We start from the raw sequence: 13,085 nt of genomic DNA, 5'->3' as shown, positions 1-13,085 counted from the left end.
GGAGGTCACATCTTTAGCTTGTACTTAGTGCTCGCTTTGGGCTTGGAAAAAATACAGAAAAGGTTTTAGTGTGGCTGTGTTTAGCTAATCAGGAAGATTTGGGGCTTTCCCAGCTGCATACACACCTCTTCAGCAAATAAAACATGACTTTTCTGAGAACAAACGTGCTTTAATTACCATTTCCAAAGCGTTTTTGGTGACTGGATAAGGCATATAGAGACCATCAGACTTGCCTTCGTTTCCTTAACAGCATGCTGTGGCATCTTTTGTGGTTAGTGCAGCTGGGGACCTGAGTTAGCCAAGTGTCTGGGCTTTAGCATGCCGGTGTGTTGCAACTGAGCCTGCATTAAACTTCTGGCTTCTCTGGTCTCAAAATGAAAACCATCACCTACTTACCCTCTTTTCTTCAGGGGTGGTGAGGCCCTGGCACTGCTGCCCTGTGATCTGTGGTTGCCCATCCCTGGAGGTGCCCAAGGCCGTGGATGGGGCTTGAGCAGCCTGAGCTGGTGGGAGGTGTCCCTGTCCATGGCAGGGCTTGGGGCTGCGTGAGCTGTAAGGTCCCTTCCCTCCTAATTCATCTCATGGTTCTCTCATCCTTGGTCCTGCCTTGATGACCACTATCACCATGACCAGCCATGTGCTTGTGTATTGATGAGCCATAGGTGGCATGTTCTGGGCTCTTTGTGGTTATGTACTGTAATTGTAGCAGTAATGTATGGTAATGATCAACTTAATTACACTTGTGAAAAATCTGCTTAATCACATATTTACTTTAGGGATTAGTTTCTCCCATACACATTCAATATTGACTTTGGTGGAGGCAGATTTTTCAAGATCTCTTTCCTTCAAGTGATAACTATCGTTGTAGCACTTAATGCAGGAAGCTTGTTATATCAAACAGATGCAGCTAACCATTTCGAAATCTCCCTCTTAGTTTCATGCATCTGATCTTTTTCTCCCATTCGTGCAGCCCTTGTGAAATTCCATCTTGGATTCACTTCCAGATGCAAACCTTTTCATCAAGCTGCGTGTGCTCAGGAAGCAAAACACACAAACTGGGAGGAGACTTAGTGTTAAGACAACCAGTGAACAATTAGAGTATTGAAGTGCTAGCTGTTTATTTTGATAACTTAATAGCTTTCTGTGCTGTTCAATACACTGTACAAATATATTATCGCAGCAACTCTGTCCAAAAACAATTGCTGTCACTAGAGAGCAGGGCTTGGTGTGGCCCATCTCTCTCTGTGATCTGTAGGCCGCCATGAGGCCTCCTCTTAACCTCTGCTCTGGGCCAGCAAACCAGGGAACCCCGGGTGCTCCTCATATTTCTTCCCCTCCAGACCCCTCTCCATCTTTGTAGCTCTAAAAGGAGCTTTTGCTGGGGACCTTTGCATGGATTGGCAGTGTTAGGGAATACTGCAGTTGGGTGACAGAGGTTGGTTGTGGGACACACAACTTGGGTTAGATTCCTTCAGAGCCCAGTGGGTTTTCCAGTTTGAGTTGAAAAATTGTCTTAGAATCATAGAATGGCCTGGGTTGCAAAGGACCACAGTGCTCATCCAGTTCCAACTCCCTGCTGTGTGCAGGTCACCAACCAGCAGCCCAGGCTGCCCAGAGCCACATCCAGCCTGGCCTTGAATGCCTGCAGGGATGGGGCATCCACAGCCTCCTTGGGCAACCTGTTCCAGTGCCTCACCACGCTCTGGCTGAAAAACTTCCTCCTCATATCCAACCTAAACCTCCTGTTTCAGTTTAAAACCATTCCCCTTGTCCTATCACCATCCACCCTCACAAACAGCCGTTCCCCCTCCTGTTTATATGCTCCCTTCAAGTACTGGAAGGCCACAGTGAGGTCTCCCTGGAACCTTCTCTTCTCCAAGCTAAATAGTCTTCTCCTGTGTCTGCTCCTACCATAGAGGTTGTATGCTGTTTCATGTGCAAAATAAGTAACAGGTCTTCCTGCTTTCCTATGAACATGTGGAATTTTTGTGGGCTTAAAGCTGGGTTTTAGACTTTGAAAAGCAGTTTTGGGGAAAAAAAGAAACCTGATCATGTTTGACTACAGATTATACCTGTCTCCTTTCTCCTCATTCCACTACTGAAACTTTTGCATATCTGAGAGAAGAAATTGGAACTTAGCTCTCACTTGCCGTGACATCCTTAATTCAGGATGCTTGACTTAAGTGAAGAAAAATTTATTTAAAAAGAATCAATGTTGCTCGGCATCTGTGAGTCCTTGTTTCACAGCCTCTGAAACTGTGATCTCCTGTGTTTCTGATATCAAAAGCTTTAACTTAATAAAATGCATCTGGGAAGGGAGGTAAGGAAGATGGGTAAGTGTGGGGAAAGGGAACTGCTCTCCTTTGAGATCATCAGCCTTACAACCTGCAGTGCCTTCCTATACAGGCTAACAGCTTTAAAGGAAGTGCTAAATGACTACAGAGGTTACTCATCATTGATATAATTTAACAACATCATTAAAGGCTGCTTTTAAGATTTTTCTGAAACAAAATCAAAGTCTCTTTTGTTGTTGTAATTGGTGGGGGAAAAAAGTCTTGAGGAATACATTGTCAAAAACTAATTCTCGTTTCATTTTGCCTTGCAGGTTTTTTTTTTTTAAATATAGCTAAGAAAAAGCACAATGGAGTTTTACGAGTCTACCTACTTCATCATCCTCATTCCTTCTGTGGTTATTACAGTCATCTTTCTCTTCTTCTGGCTGTTCATGAAAGAAACATTATATGATGAAGTCCTTGCGAAGCAGAAAAGGGAACTAAAGTTTCCACCTACCAAGAGTGATAAAAAGAAAACAGAGAAGAAGAAGAACAAGAAGAAAGAAGCTCAGAATGGGAACATCCACGAATCTGACTCTGAAAGCACGCCTCGGGACTTCAAGCTCTCTGATGCCCTGGGTTCAGATGAAGAGCACGTTGGTCCTGTTCCCCTGAGTGCGACTGAGGCATCTGCTGGCATCAGAGAACGGAAGAAGAAGGAGAAGAAGCAGAAGGCAGCTCAAGATGATCATGTAACTAAGGAGTCGGAAGGATCCAAGTCTTCAGGCAAGAAAGTAGAACCAGTCCCTGTTACAAAACAGCCCACTCCACCATCCGAATCAGCAGCATCTAAGAAGAAGCCTGGGCAGAAGAAGCAGAAAAATGGCATGTGTACCTTACGTTGCATACGCTTCTTGCACAGAACGCCACAGCTGTGCTCTGCTTCTTGCAAGGCCACAGAGTGTCTCTCTCAGAACTGTTCTGCCTGATCTCTGTGGGGCAAAGCTCACTTCTAACTTTTTCCTTTTTATGAGCTATTGTGTTTTTCCCCTGTTTTTCATCTGGCAGCAATGCTCTGGGTTTCTTTCTCCCATCCTTGCTTTCTTCCACTACAGGCTGTTGAGGGAAACAGAGTAGCATGTATCTCTCCTTTCCTCTGTGGCTTGACTACTTTGCTCTCAAGCTGTTGAAATTCTGATTAACTCAGAAGTCATTAAGTGTTTGCTCTCTGCATTCTGATGTCAAGCTATGGAAAAAAAAAAGTGGAGTCCTAAGAGCGTTTGCTCTGATAAGTAAGGACCTCTAGGGCAACCCCATACTAGAGTGTGCAAAATAAATCACTGTTTCAGTGCAGGCTTAATGTACAAAAAGATATTTGGTGGTTGATTTGTGGAAAGAAGCACTTAAAATCATAGAATCATAGGATGACCTGGCTTGAAAAGGATCATCTAGTTTCAATTCCCCTGCCATGGGCAGGTTGCCAACCACCAGACCAGGCTGCCCAGAGCCACATCCAGCCTGGGATGCAGGCTGCTTCCCACTTCTTACACCCTTGTAACCAAATGGAATGGGTGTTAAACTCACCCCCCAGATGAGCCATTGCAACTGAACAATGGAGAGTTGTAGTCTGAGCTGTTTGTGACCATTTTGATTGTATGCTCAGCAGAAGTCAACACGTCTCTGTGTAAATGTCCATAAATGGAAGATTAGAAAAATGAGAACATTCAGAAATAAATGAGAAACAAAGTATTTGCAGGCAATGTAACTAGTAATATGGCAGGCTTGCTACAGGGAGTGAAGATAAAAGTGACATTGCTGCTTGATGTGGTGATTTATTTTTTCTTTTTTTCTGAACAAGACCCATCCACTATCAGCAAAAAAAAAAAAAAAAAAAGAGTATCAGATCTTGTTTTTTGGGTGCTTTCCAAAAATCTCTGTGGCGTGGTTAAAATGTGGTCTGCAACCACTGCTCTGAGGGCAGCCACAACTTTCCCCCCTGATGATGTGATCTAACACCATAGCCCTGTGCTGTGGCAGCTCTGCCAAGTGTACCATACAGCACCTGCTGTCCAAAAAAAGATGAAAAACGAAACAAAAAACCCAGATCCAGCAACAAAAGAAAACCCTCTCTGTTGAAATAACTCTAAAAAAGAACAGTTCCCTAACATGAAACACTTATTTTCTGCTTCTCACAGTCCTGGTAGCTGTTGGAGTGTGTCTTTAACGTGCACAAGTGTGTTCATGGAATGGGGGGAGGGAATACTTCTTGCAGATAAGAAACTAACCCAGGTAACGTGTGCTGTATGCTCTGTTGCAGTGTAACCTGCATTTGTTAAATTACTACTTTTCATTACCTGTGTTCTGCAGGTAAAATTCCTGTCTGTCAGACCACTCAGTGCTATGGCCCTTGACTGTGCTAAAACCTTTCTTTTGCTTTGGGGTCTCATCTGATGTGGGCAGTGTATGTGGTTGGGTGTGTGTTAACAGGTATCTATGTGTAACTTTGTGTTCTCACTTAAAATACATGAGTTTCTTTTATTCTGGGGATGATTTAGATCCACTGATTTAAAAGTAATAATGACGAGTGTAAGGATGAGCATGTTGTCTCACTTGTCTGTTACAGATGATCAAGATACTAAGACTGATTCTGTTGCATCTCCTGCCAAAAAGCAAGAACCTGTGCTGCTCCACCAGGAGATAAAACAAGAAAATGTATCAGGAAAGAAGAAAGTCTCTGCAAAGAAGCAGAAAGTTGATAATGGTGAGAATACTGAGGGTTTCTTATCAGTTCAGACACATCTGACTATTAAACCTTTTTTTGTCTCTACTTTTGGACTTTTGGGAAAGAAACTGTAGAAGAATGTCTTCTGTTTTTTTAGTTTGAAAAAGCAGGAATTCCAGGTAGGAAAGATCTTGATATCCAGTTCTTTGTTTTATGAACCTCTGGTACCGACGAACGTGAGATAACACTGAATTTTTTGAGATTTTGGATCCAAACATCCACACTAGAATTGAGGGAGTAAGCTGACCATGCTCTAAGCTGCTCTGAGCAAGGCACGTCTGCAGTCATCTGCCCCAAACAAGACAGCAGTTATTTTAGTCAGTTGCATTGACCACGTTCCTCTCTTACTGTCCTTTTGTTAGCTAGCTGTTGCTCCAACATAAACTGCTCATCATTGCTGTCAAGGCCTTTACTGTTTGTCATCTCTCGCTCTCTGCCAAGATGCTGTTTCTCGTCTCCTCTTGGCTCAGTCTGCCTCTGTGTTTCAGCCTTTTACAATGAGTGCTGTTGTGTCTGTGGCATTTGGGAAGAGCGTGACCATGAAGTTCTCTGAGGCCACCTTGTTAGCTTCTCAAAACTGTTCTTCACTGGGACAGCTCTGAAGAAGCTGGCAGCTGGTGAGCAGCTCCTGGTGTGAGCAGTATCACTCACCGTGCTTCCTGTGGTTTGGTCAGGTTGTCAGGGCCTGGATCATAGAATTGTTAAGGTCTGACAAAACCACTAAGATCATCAGTCCAACCATTAACTTATCTCCATCACACCCACTAAGCCCTGTCCCTTATATGTGTATTCCAGTCAGACTGACACCACTGAGTGTCTTGCAGCTATTAGGTGGGCTTTTTAAAAGGAAAGGGTTGAAACAAGGAGGGGAAGATAATAAGGAGAAACCTGAAAAAGTTGAGGATGCTAACAGGACTGGGAGGTGGATGTTTCTGTTGGAGGGGGCATCTCCTCACTCCTGTGCTTGTTGTGTATGTGCAGGTGTTTGCTTGCTGCTTAATAGGGGAGATACTTACAGGTTACATTGAAGGTCTGGCTGCTTTTTAAGGAGCAAAATAAGGCAGTTGGAATGTGAAAGCATTTTCTGACTCTCTCTCTGGCTGTCAGGAAGGCACGTTGGTGTTGTGCCGATGCCTGAAAACTTGTATCCCATCTGTTTCCTCTTCTCTCCAGCTCAGTGCACGGCCTCTGATCTCCATCAGCCCTTTGACTGGGCTGAGAGGATCTGTGAAGCTCCTCACCACAGTGTGGCTCTGTGCAGAATGTCTTGTGTGCTGCAGGAAGCGTGCCCTGGGCAAACCCCAAGTCCAGCTCTGTTGCTGGCTGCATCCATCATCTCTCGTCTGTTGCTCTTCCTCTCCCCTTCTCTACTTTTTGTCTCAGCAGAGCAGACTGAGCAGCTCTTTGGGCAGAGGCTTTCTCACTGCATTCATACAGTGCTGTGTGCGTGGGGACTGAGGTCAGTCAGTACCTCAGGGTGTCTGAATACTAATGGTGCCTGGAGCCTGCTCTGACAGATGAGATATCCCTATTAGGTACAGCTGAGTCTGCATGGGAAATAAGCCTGATTGCTGCCCCTAACACACATTCTTCCTAAATGGTTGAGGTCGCTGGTGATGTAATGTGGGTGCAAGTGTTGGCAGTAAGGTACTAGCATTTAACAGAATAGGAGCAAAAGACATCATCATGCTCATGTTTCAGGGTGCTGCCCCAGGCAAACCAGTCTCACGGATGCTATATGTAGCTCTAATGAGAAAGTGAACTGAAAGTCAAAATGTTGAGGTTCTTCTCTGCTACTTCTTATCATGCTATAAAAAAACCTTTGAAAATGTGAGTTTAATTGCAGTTATTTAATAACTGTAAATTAGAGGCCTTTATTTAATGAACTTACCTAAAGAGGTTTAATGAGTTAAGCTGTGATGGATAATAGCACATAACTAAGTAACTACTGAGGTTAAAGATGTGGTAATCCAACTCGTTGAGGTATTACGCTCCTTTTCCATATGTTGAAGTGAATTATTATTAAAAAAGCTTTAACCTGTTCTGTGGACTTCTGCTTGCAGTTTTGGTGGATGAACCTCTTATTCAGCCCACTACTTACATTCCTTTGATGGATAACTCTGATGCTGGTGCTTTGGAAAAGAGAGAAGTGGTGGAAGTAGCAAAACAAAACATGAATGAAGGGATCCAGAAGAGCAAGAAAATGAAGAATGAAACTGATAAAGGTAAGAAGCTGATAATGTGGTTTGCTTTGTTCACACTTCCAGGCAGTCAGTGCCCAGGGAGTGAGTGTGCTTTCTGTGAGGAGAGAAATCCTTTCTTCCCAGCAAAACAGAAAGGATTCGAGGAGAATGTTTGTGGCTGCAGGACGCTGTTTGTTCTTGTCTGTGTTCACTTCTCTACTGTTTTTGGCACTGCTGAAAGGGCTTTGCTCCATCTGAATCCTTTTAATGCTGACTGTAGGCTTTTGTGTCCTCACAGTGAGCAAATGGATGATCACAGACCACACAGATGCACATGAGAGAGTGTGCTAGAATTTCTCAGTGCTTTCCCCCCCACCTCCTGAGCTGTTATTCAGCAATTTGTTTTTCATGCTTGATAATTTCTGCTAGGGGCTCAGTATCGCCAGCGTTTTGTTTCCTGTTCCTAGTTGTACAGCATAGCTTAGGCATCTTTAACAGTGTTGGAATCCAGAGCAAGAGGTTTCCCTTTGTGCTCTTAGGGCCTGCCTGAGCTGGGAGTGCAGGCTGTGTGCTTTCATGCTGTTCTAAAGCTACTTTGGGCCAACCAGCCAGCAGATACCTGAGTGCAACACAGAATTACCTGAAGCAAACTGCCTGTGTGAGTCTCTTGGTTTCCAGCAAGATGCTGAATTTTCCTTTTAATGTGCTTGGAATTGGCAGAGGAGCAGGGGGGGCTTCCTTCATACTCTGGGGAAGACTGATGCGACTCCTGAGCATCATGTCCCACTGAGACTTCATGTAGGTCATGGATGTGCTCAAAGCATGACAGGCTTGCTGAGACCCTTAAATCTGTGGGCAGAAGAAGCCAAATGGCTGGGCAGTGGTTCCCTGTTTAGGCTTGTTCAGAGGACAGACTCTGCATTGCCTGCCTAGTGACTCACCACTGTTTCTGGTTTTAGACCTGTATTCAAAAATGCACACTTTGAAGTCTTCTTGGCAACTCTGTGGTACCTGAACTGGATTCCCACTTGCCTGAGGCTCCTCTTGTGCTTCCAACTCAATGGCTGTGTATTATTGCTGTGGGGCATCAAAGCCTCCCCTGTGCACCAGTCCCTTCTTATTTTCTTTACAAGCTGTAACCCTTCTATGTGAGCTTCTAATTCTTCTGTGTCAGCTGGGATTTGCTCTCCCAATATAGAAATCTTCTTGTATTCTAACTGTAAGCTTCTTGCAAGGGCAAGGTTCTTCCTGTGTTCAGGGAGCGCAGGGCTTGGCCTGGTCCAAGCCTAGTAGACCTTCAGCAAACCAGGCTCTGGTCTCAGTATGTTGGTATGTTCCTGGTAAAAGCATCACTGATGTCAGTGCAGCGATGACATGATTTGAAGTCTGTGGCCAAGACCAAGTCGGGTTTCAGACAAGGAAAGGGTGTGCTAGAATTCCTCAGGGCTTCCCTCACAACTCCCTGGACTGTTATTCAGAGATCTGTTTTCATGCTCAATAATTTTTCCTACAGTCTTAATATTGCCAGAATTTAGTTTCCTATTTTTCATTCATATTTTATTCTCTTCAGGGGTTTGGGTTTGCCTTGTGGTTTGATATCACATCCAGAGCTGTGGTGAGAAAGCTGGACCATTCCCCATTATTTTAGGGGCACTTTCTGAACCAAGCATCCTTTTTAAGTTTTTACTTTCTCCTTACTCCCCTCCAGTCTCTTGGCATACTTCTCTTTGACAGAGATATTGGGTGCCTCAGACTTGTGCTTCCATTTCCTTAAGTTAGGGGGCCACCTAATGACTTATGTGTGCAGCCTGGTTTTCTAATGAAAAATGCTTTTGTTTCTGTGAGATCATGGTAGATCTGGAGTGCGTTTGCTTTGTGTCTTTTTGAACACTTACAAAATCAGTGATGAAGATGGATCTCGCTGACTTATCTGCCTGCTGCTGAATTCCTGCACCAGTTCATTTCCAAACTTAGACCGATGGAATATCTTTCTGATTCCATGTATTGTAATCAGAAATGTGCCATGTAAATTCATTGCTTTGTCATCTGCATATTGCTTTTGGAGCGAGGCTGTCCTCTAAATTGGGAGCTCACTTTGAATTACTGTCATAATATGCTGGGAAGAACTCTTCAAGTTTTCACATTTGTGCTATTTTTCCCCCCAGATCTGTGTTGTGCTTTGTCTTCTTGCTAGCAACACTATAAATGTTACCAACTGTACAAACAAAACGATGGGATTTTTTTTCCCCAAAACTGTCAGCTGGCAGATTGTTATCAGATTTAAATCTGAGTTATGTTGTTTTAGCTGAATGCTCATGACCTTTTGCTTCTTGGCATTTCAGACTGAAATTAAATATAATGCATAATGATACCCCATCACATGCTGTTTCAAAGCAAAATAAATAATTCTGTACTGAGTCCAAAGCAAATATATCCTCCCTTCTGTGTTGCAGAGAATGCTGAAGTAAAATTTAAAGACTTTGTAATGGCCATGAAGAATATGATCTTCACTGAAGATGAGGCTCGTTGTGTAGTGGAGGTGTTAAAGGAAAAATCTGGTGCAATTCACGACGTCTTACAAAAGGTGAATGTCTGTGGGTATGGGGGAGAGGAGGCTTTTAAATGGGTAGAAAGTAGAGGAGACACTCTCTCAAATGAGCTAATGGATGTTTTGTCGCTATTTCTGCCTTATGGCTTTGGAAGACTTTTTTCCAGCTGGTCTGTGCTTGCTTTTACATGCAGAAGGCAGTTGTCAGATATCTGCCATCTGCCAGGGCTGGCTAGACAGGCTGATAGCTCCTAACTGCTCGTAAAGGGCAGCCATAACCATCAGTGGAAGGTATGTAATGTAGGGCTGTTGCAGCTGACGCAGTGTTGGCATGAGGGAAGGCTTTCTGGTGACTTTAGCAGCCATCTCTCACAAATATGTAGGAAAAACTGTAATAGCAATTAAGGAAAAAAACCAACAACAGGGCTCCCTCTTAGAAACCTTACACATTAAAGTGTTCTGGCTATTTTGAATGTGTTTCATAGGACCTTAGGATACCTCAGATTGGAAGGGAGGTCTGCAGTCCATTCTCTTGCTCAAAGCAGGGCCTGCTCCCAGGTCAGCCTGGGCTGCTCAGAGCTTTATCCAGTCAGGCTTTAAACCATGAAGAACTGAGGCTGAGTAACTTATCTGGACAACCTATTCCAATGCTTGGTGCTTCTTTACTCTCTAATTTCTACAATTTTCTATTAAGACAGCAGGGTGATGACCACCAATATCTTGCAGTACCGTGGAAGGAGATCTTCCAACCAAATTGAGAATGGGTTTGTGGGACTGCAACTCCCCTCTGCTTCTTTTACTAGCGGACTTTAACACAGTCTGAGTTTATATGTGTGGAAGGTTTGCCCCTTGTGGCAGTTATTTTATTTTCTAAGACCAGTGTACAAGAGGCAGGACAGCAGGGATCATTTCCCCTGCTTCTGTGTCCTGCAGCATCTCTAAAACTGGTCATTTTCCCCCACTGAGATGTTACTGTTGTAGCTGGAGGCTCTCCTGAGTGGAAGGAGAGACCAGACCAGTGTTCCCTCTTTCCTTTATAGTGAGCTTTCAGGAAATGGGGTGGTATTTCTAATCCAGGTTGGATTACAGCTGCTTTGAGCGTGGGTGGGACCAGGTGATGTTGGCAATCTCTTCCTCGCTCATTTATCGAATGATTCAGCATGGCTGTGCTGTTTTCCTTTATTTCTTTAATGACTGCTCTTTGTTTTTCCCAGTGCCACCAAAGCAGCCATCTTCCAATGTAGGAGCTCCTTAAGAGCCCATTTATTCTCTTAATTGGTTTCAGTGCATTTGAAAATGCATTTCCTGGTCCGATAAAACCAGTGCTGCAGGATCCATTAGCAGCAGGGCTGGGTACTCGTGGTGCCATGTACGCTGTGCACACAAACTATGTGGGGACATGAGGGGGTGTTGCTTCCTTTCAGCCTCTCTCTGCTGGTGTACTTCTGGCATGCATTGACCACTTGTGTGTGCTTTTGCTGCAGGCCAGCAAGGCAGAATCGGCTGCAGCTATACATCAGCTGCAAGACAAGGAGAAGATGCTCGCTGCAGTGAAGGAGGAGGCAGCTGTTGCAAAGGAGCAGTGCAAGCAGTTAACCCAGGTAAATGCAAAGAAGTTTGTATGTATAGAGAGCTTTTGGATAATTGCAGGGGATTGGAGAATGAGCAGCAACAAATTCTGGCCTGTTGAGGTTAGTCTAAATTAAAAGCTGGACTCTCTTATATTGGAAATGTGTTCCAAGACTCTGTGTTAGTTTTTATGATGCTATTAGTGTGTTTGTGCAGAGCTGTTTTCCTGTAGCTTTTCCAGGTAGTTCACTTACTGGCATTTTTAAGCTGAGGCCATTTTTCTTTTCAAAACATTACTAAGAGCAAATGCTCTTAGATATAAAAATGGATATAAAAATAAAACACCTCTTTGCCATTGCAGTTTTAATTTGAGTACATATTCCAGTATTCGGATGCTTGCATGCTTCTAGGCACAGTAATGATCAGCATTCTTTCAGAAAGCTGCAGCAAGTTTGAATGCTGCTTGGCCCCTTGAGCACTGATAGTTTTAGACCTATCAAGACAACTTCATGAAACTTGATTTTTTTTTTTTTTTCTATTGAATATTTCAAAGGAGATCAGTTACTGTAGAAAAATGAATTATGTCAGTGTTGTAATAAATCAGAGACTTGGCAGGGGTAGGATTTTTATGTTTTGGGTAATTTGGAAGTAGAATGATGTTAGAATCAGGAATTCTATGGGACAGGAGCTGAGCAGAGAAGGAGTGTCAGAGCCTGAGTGTGGAGGGAAACTGATGTAGTGGAAGGGGAAAAACCATCTACAGAGTGGTGGTTGGAAGGCAGGGCAGGGTCTGTGGAGAAGAGGGGTGGTTGTTAGTTTTCCCAGTTTTGTTAGGAGGAGGAAAGGGAAGAGGAAAAATGAATAGGCATTCCTGAAAGCTGGGAGGAAGCAGGTGAAGGCAGAGCTGCTGCAGTGCTAAATCATCAGGGTAAGCAAGGGAAAAAACTCAACAAGCTTTTATCTTCTAATGAATGTGTTCCTTTGAAGACACTGTCAAAAGCTATGGAGGGACTTAGAAGGTGATGTGCAGAGATGTCCCTGGGGCTGTCAGTGCAGGTGATATCTGGAGAGGATGAATAAGAGCAAGGAGTGCCTGACCTCTGTGGTGTTGGGTGTCTGAGAGCTGGTCTTGCCAGCATCTTTGGCACTGCCTTGGTGGGGCACATGGGCTGGTGAGGGTTGTAGGTGAATGGTAGAAGTTAGTAGAGGGGTAGAAGGAAGGCAGAAAATGTCATGGTGCCTCCCTCTTCTTGTATCCTAGCAGATGGAAGACCAATGACACTCGTGTTTGAAAAGGCTTTGTGTTAAACTATCTCCACTGTGTTTTCAGAAGTGACTCGAAACTCCTGGTGTCTTTGGTTACTCTGTGAGCATATGCTTGGGAGCTCATTATGCTTTTTTTTTTTTCATTCTGAAGAAGACAGCTTCCTGAAGCCAACTAACTAGTTGGCTCTAAAAAGAGAGGACAGCTTTTATTGAAAATGAAATGTAGACAAAGCTTATAATTATTCTGAAGAGGTGGAAGGTATTCAGGCTAGTTATTTGGAGCACTGAAATATTGTGGCAGGGCTCTCTGTGCTGTCAGAGAGGCTGACTGCTAATGTGGGCACTTTGGATCTCTGGAGAAGCCTCTGGCACTGTCTGGAGCTACACTGTGTGGCATAACTGGAGGCACTTGGAGTTTGAGCGTGCAAAAACTCCTGTGATCAGAGCTGCCTGGGCCCTGCACT

General features: G+C 44.0%; 1 protein-coding gene across 9 annotated transcripts in view; it reads left to right on the top strand.

Annotated features, from left to right (window-relative positions):
- KTN1 (kinectin 1) overlaps positions 1 to 13,085 on the top strand; it is a 70,045-nt gene that overhangs the window by 17,370 nt on the left and 39,590 nt on the right. For 8 of the 9 annotated variants that reach the window (XM_090141883.1, XM_031605402.2, XM_090141885.1 and 5 more), the window contains 5 exons: positions 2,606 to 3,158; positions 4,897 to 5,034; positions 7,119 to 7,280; positions 9,692 to 9,822; positions 11,271 to 11,387. In XM_090141883.1, coding sequence (XP_089998009.1) covers positions 2,642 to 3,158; positions 4,897 to 5,034; positions 7,119 to 7,280; positions 9,692 to 9,822; positions 11,271 to 11,387 — 1,065 coding nt within the window. In that variant the 5' untranslated portion in view covers positions 2,606 to 2,641. The remainder of the gene's footprint in view (positions 1 to 2,605; positions 3,159 to 4,896; positions 5,035 to 7,118; positions 7,281 to 9,691; positions 9,823 to 11,270; positions 11,388 to 13,085) is intronic. The other variant, XM_090141886.1, reaches the window with a different exon arrangement.

This window comes from Phasianus colchicus, chromosome 5 (genome assembly GCF_987193195.1).
Source record: "Phasianus colchicus chromosome 5, bPhaCol1.hap1.1, whole genome shotgun sequence".
Taxonomy (NCBI): domain Eukaryota; kingdom Metazoa; phylum Chordata; class Aves; order Galliformes; family Phasianidae; genus Phasianus; species Phasianus colchicus.
This window is presented reverse-complemented; position numbering and strand designations above follow the sequence as displayed.